At 45.6% G+C, this 5,286-nt stretch overlaps 1 protein-coding gene across 3 annotated transcripts in view; it reads right to left on the reverse strand.

Moving 5' to 3' along the window:
• PTPRM (protein tyrosine phosphatase, receptor type, M) overlaps window positions 1-5,286 on the reverse strand; it is a 361,286-nt gene that overhangs the window by 34,649 nt on the left and 321,351 nt on the right. For all 3 annotated transcript variants that reach the window (XM_008574057.1, XM_008574056.1, XM_008574058.1), the window contains 4 exons: window positions 3,711-3,865; window positions 3,335-3,470; window positions 1,453-1,602; window positions 480-653 (listed from right to left, as the gene is read on the reverse strand). In XM_008574057.1, the coding sequence (XP_008572279.1) occupies window positions 480-653; window positions 1,453-1,602; window positions 3,335-3,470; window positions 3,711-3,865 (615 nt within the window). The remainder of the gene's footprint in view (window positions 1-479; window positions 654-1,452; window positions 1,603-3,334; window positions 3,471-3,710; window positions 3,866-5,286) is intronic.

Here is a 5,286-nt window from a genome sequence, read left to right on the forward strand (position 1 = left end):
CCAACAGAATTAAAATTTCCATATCAGCACTGAAAATACCCATTCTTTTTTCCCACCAACTGAGTAGCAGGAAGTAAACAGGCCTCAGGAAGTAGAAAGTTGTGCTTCCCCATGTTAATTACTGCCTAATGCTGGAAGAAAGGGAAAAAAATAATGCTGTAGACCACATTATCCCATTTCCCTGCCACAGGGACTTAAGAACTGTCTCTTGCTCTCCCGTTAGCAGGTTAAACTGTAAGTGCTCAGGCAGTGGCTGCGACATGTTTCATTTATCAGCGCTTCTGGACCGGTGGTCTCCAAGAGACCAAGAACGTCAGCCCTGACACAGAAACATATGTGGGTTCTGACATCTATTTTTTTAAATGCAAACTATTTTTCAAAAAAAACAGGGGCAGATGAGCAGCAGGAGGAGCCTGTTGCCACCTCGGCCCCATCTTCCCAGCGGCTCTGCTGTGTCCTTTGGGGAGGGGGCGGCTTACGTCCATCAGGGCGGCGTTGATGTAGTTGCTGCTCTCGCCGTCAATGGTGATGAGGAAGGGCAGGCAGCGGTCCGGGGGCAGGATGTCCATGCACCGGTTTTTCTCATGGTTCCGGGGCAAGAGGGCAATGCTGCAGTCTTCCACACGCAGCGTTGGTGTCACCATATTTAGGGTCTACGGGACAAAGGACGGAGGAAAGGCATTTGAGGAACAGAACGGCTTGAAGGCACATTTGTCTCATGTTCTGCATTTCAAAGATGCAAGTTTCCTGCACCTGACTGCAGGATGGTCCCCTCCGCCAGCCTTTCCTGCTCCCACTCCCCTAAACCCCACAGTTAGGTTTACACTTCTCTTTTCTCTCCTTGGATTTTGTCCACAGACAGTGCCCATCAGACACAGGGGCCAGAGGCAGAGGCCTAAGGGCCACTATGGGTCCCTAGGATTAAAAGCTGGACGGCTGGGGATTTGGGAGGGAAGAGGCTGGAAAAGAGCTTGGCCTAGAGTCAGGTACACTTAGGCAAAATGTGAATGTGAGAGGTGCAATGAAGAGTTAACACCCAGAAAGACTTCTTGATATATATTCCTCTGGTTTGACTGCACCATGGTTATGCCGTGAACTAACAGCCATAGTGCTGGGGACCCCTAGGTGTCTGCTTTCAAAGGTGGGGTAGAAATGGCTTGGTTAGACTAGTGGTTCTCAACCAGGTAACTGTGCCCCTCGGGGGACATTTGGCAATGTCTGCACACATTTTTGGTGTGGTGGTGGTGCTACAGGTATCTAGTGGCTACAGCCCAGGGATGCCACTGGACATCCTACAGGACAGCCCTGCAACAAAGAATTATCCAGCCCCAGATGTCAATGGTGCTAAGGGTGAGGAACCCTGTGTTGGCTCCAGGGTTCAAGAGGTGACTCTGAGATACTTCTGATGGTGCAAAGTCACAGCCAGTCGCCTCGCCCTTCAGCATGACTTACCCGGAATTCCTCCTTAATCTGGCTTGAGTTTGTCTGTGGGTCCAGTTTGTTCATGTCGTAATACAGAGACCTAACTTGGGAAGCAGGGACAGAGGTATCTCCACAAAGACAGGCTTCCAGGATTGCATCATGGATAAACACATACTGCTCCTGGAGAAGCGCATGGGACTAGTTAGTGACAGAGAAATCACGGCAACCCGAGAGGACTAGAGAGGAGGGAGACAGTACCGGTTTTAGCCCCACATCGGCAGAATAATGGAAACAACATATTCTTGATGGAGAAACAAAGTGTGAGGACCTGACTGCCAGACACTGGCTTTCTAGTGTCAGTAACCTCGGTCCTCACGTGGGGCAGCCGCAGTCATCTGATGGGCTGTGTGTGGCAGGATAAAGGGAGGAAGAGACGAACGGACTCAAAGCAGAATATTCTGCAGATCGACACGAACCAGACACTGAGGAAACCAGCACAGGCACTGGGGTGCTGTAAGATCTGCGGCTAAAATGCCTCTGTAATTCTAATCCCTCTGATTTGGAGCTCAATATTGCATATGAGGGACAAGCAGAATCTTATCTGTCTATAATGAAAAGAGGATTTGCTGGCCAAATTCGTAGTGCAAAGAAGGTCCAGGGAAACTGGACACCACTATGAACACAAGCAGTTCTGAACGCTTAGAACTACCTACTTCAAAACATTAATGCATGTGACAATTACAAAAGCTCTTACGAGCCCAGAGGAGAGCTCTCGCACAGACGCACGGACAAAAAGTCCCCAGTTTAAAAAGGACCTTCTCATTCTGATTGGCACTGACTTTCCCTACAATTAATTGAAGTTTTACCGTATTTACTGTTGAGCTTTAGTTACATGAGATGTTAAAAAAGTCTACTATTACTGTTAATTTAACTTCTATAAATAACCAGGACCTTTAATTCTCAAGAATAGTCCGTTCCTACTAAGCGACACCTCAAAAAAGAGGAAAAAAGAAGAAAATGGGTGTGGCAACATTAGATCGACTGCAAAGTACATTAATAAAGTAAATTATTATCATTTTTATCTTTAAAACATAGTAGACTCATTCTAAAGAAGAGAGACCATTTTAACACATTCTCAGTTCTTGTTATTTTTATGTTCGCTAAAAAATAGGATTAGGTTTCTGAGTGGCTTTTGTAAAAACTAATGCACAATCTAAACATAAGGGCTTCTTATTTATTCTTTATTCTACTCCATAAATCATTTTCCAGGTAGTGGGTATAATGCCTACTTAAAATGATCAAATATTAGTATAAATATGAATGTCCTAGGAGCAGGATGTACTATTTCTCAAAAATTTGAATTCCTGATACACCTTGAATGTCAATTTATAGAGTTACTAGTTGTGATAGAGTATTTCTATGAAATGGGCAAAGTCCCATGATGCCAGGCTGCTGGGGAATTTTTAAGGACAGGAAGCTACTGTTCTTCCCGGCACCCCTGGAGAAGAATAAAATGTACAGAGATTACCCTGAAGCCACTTGGCAAATACCTGGCTATTCTCAGGAGTGGTCTTGCTCTGGTTACCAGCCAGTATAAAAGATATAGCACAAGGAAATGGTATAGAAACCTTGAATGCTTAATGCAGAGACTCTACTGTGCCCCTGACACAGGAAAATGCAAATTTAGTCTGATGATGCTGATGCTGTTACATGCAGTTTGTCTGGCAGCAAACGCCTGGCCTGTGCTGTTTGTTTGTGAAAGGAAAAACAAAAAGGAGGAAGGGAGGGCGGGAGAAAACAGGGGCTGCCGGCCACATCACTGTTCTTCTGGGGCGCTCTGGAGAGGTCACTGCCGGGATTTCTTCTGCCCGTGGCTCTGGGGGGTGGGATCAGGACGGATGGGAGCCAGTACCTCTGTCTGCACCATGTTCACCCTCCGCGACCGCAGCTCCCGGACACAGTTGTAGATGTCCACCACCCCCTCCCTCTCGGCCATGTCCAGCATGATGTCTATGACGATGAAGCAGCCGGTCCTGCCCGCACCAGCACTGAGTGAAAACAGGGTGCTGTCAGTGGAGGGAAAAGGGCCACTGGGCTGCTGCTGCCTGTGTTTAATTTTTACTAAGATAAAATTCACATAACAAAATTAGCCATTTTAAAGTACACAGTTGAGGCATGTTGTACATTCACAACGTTGTGCAACCATCACCTCTAGTCCCGAGACATTTTCATCCCCCTGTACCCAAACCCACCACGCTTCCTCGAAGAGGTCTGGGCGCTGTGCTTACCTGCAGTGCACCACCAACGGGCCTGCACTGGGCGGGCTCTTGGATTTGACCTGCCGGACAAATCCCAGCAGGCCCGTGGCATGGTAGGGGACCCCATGATCCGGCCAGCCCGTGAAGTGAAACTGTCTGATCTCTCGGATTTCATGAATGCCTCTCTGTATTAGTTGGGCAACCACAACAAGAAGAAAACAAAGAAAAATAAATAAGCAAGAGCAACCAGGGCAATACAAAGTACCTCTAGGTAGTGAGTCTAGGGCCAGAGAACAGTGAATCCCAGAGAAGAAGGCCACTGTTAGATTTAATGCACAGTTTGGAAGGCTCACCACACTTAGGAAAATGTTTGTGGGTGTGGAAGGGAAGGTGATGTTTGGGGAAATGCTAATTTACATGCATAATTCCAGCAAATGACTGGATCCCTTGGGTTCTGTGAAACTCCTTTCTAAACAGTAGACTATGTTAAAAGTTTGTCTCACTTAGATTGCATGGTGTGCTGGTGAGGTGACAGTCCATAGAGGAAGAGGCACAGAACAGGGACCTGAAGGAATGAAAGGGTATCTGTGCGTTCAATACCAGCCACGGAAATGCAAGCCCCTTGTCCTGGCTCTGTTATACCCTGGGACCTCTCTGTTCCAGGTCCTTGAGCAGCTCACACACTGGCTCCCCTAGCTTTATGAATGGGGACTTGGGCAGGGTGGTTCCAGTTTGGTGGTAAAGTATCCCATAAACTGGAAAAGCTTACCGGCAATAACTATTTATTTATTTCGAAGGGGATAAAACAACATTTCTTTCTCCCATACATTTTTTTTTTGAAAACTTCTCTTTCTAGCTCTGCTAGATTTCAGCTCCAGCATCCTCAAGCCCTGAACTCCATCCATCATGAGATGAGCTTCAACTAGATAAGTCAGGGATCTCATTTTCACTTGCAACTCTGTTGTTAGATTTCTCTTTTCTATTTGGATAAATATTTAACCCATTCATTCAATCACTAACAATCTGCGTGACTACAATGCTCTAGGCATTACAGGAGGTGCTAGGGCTACAGAGAAATGAAGACACTGTCTCCTGTCCTCGAGTGGCTGTCACAGGTGCTCGTGGAAAGAGGCATGTAAGCAAATGTATACTGTGGGAACCAGGGGGTGTTTTTGCTGGAATTCTAAGGTAGATCAGTTAATTGAAGGGGGAGGGCTGCTTGCCCCTGAACTTAAGGGAAGACAGAAGGAAAGAGATTTTATGGTTGTCTTTGTTTTTTAATTTACTCTTGTTTTGAGAATAATTAAGTTGATTTATACCCATCAATTTTGTTTCTAACTATGAGCCTATGTATTAAGACTGTTCTAAAGCAAAAGCTGTTTTGAAAACAAAAGTTACTTCCAGAATCAAGGCTTCATGTCAACCTGGGATCAAACTGGACTTTCTCCCTTCTCTCATTCAACAACCATTTACTGGATACCATCTTTGCATTAGATCCTGGGTATGGTTTCATTATATCTTCAAAATAAACACCTTACCACATTTACCACCTAATCATTGTACACACAGATTTAGTGAGCAAAGAAGAAATTCAGAATTTTATGTG

This window comes from Galeopterus variegatus, unplaced genomic scaffold, assembly GCF_000696425.1.
Source record: "Galeopterus variegatus unplaced genomic scaffold, G_variegatus-3.0.2 Scaffold993, whole genome shotgun sequence".
Classification (NCBI taxonomy): Eukaryota; Metazoa; Chordata; class Mammalia; order Dermoptera; family Cynocephalidae; genus Galeopterus; species Galeopterus variegatus.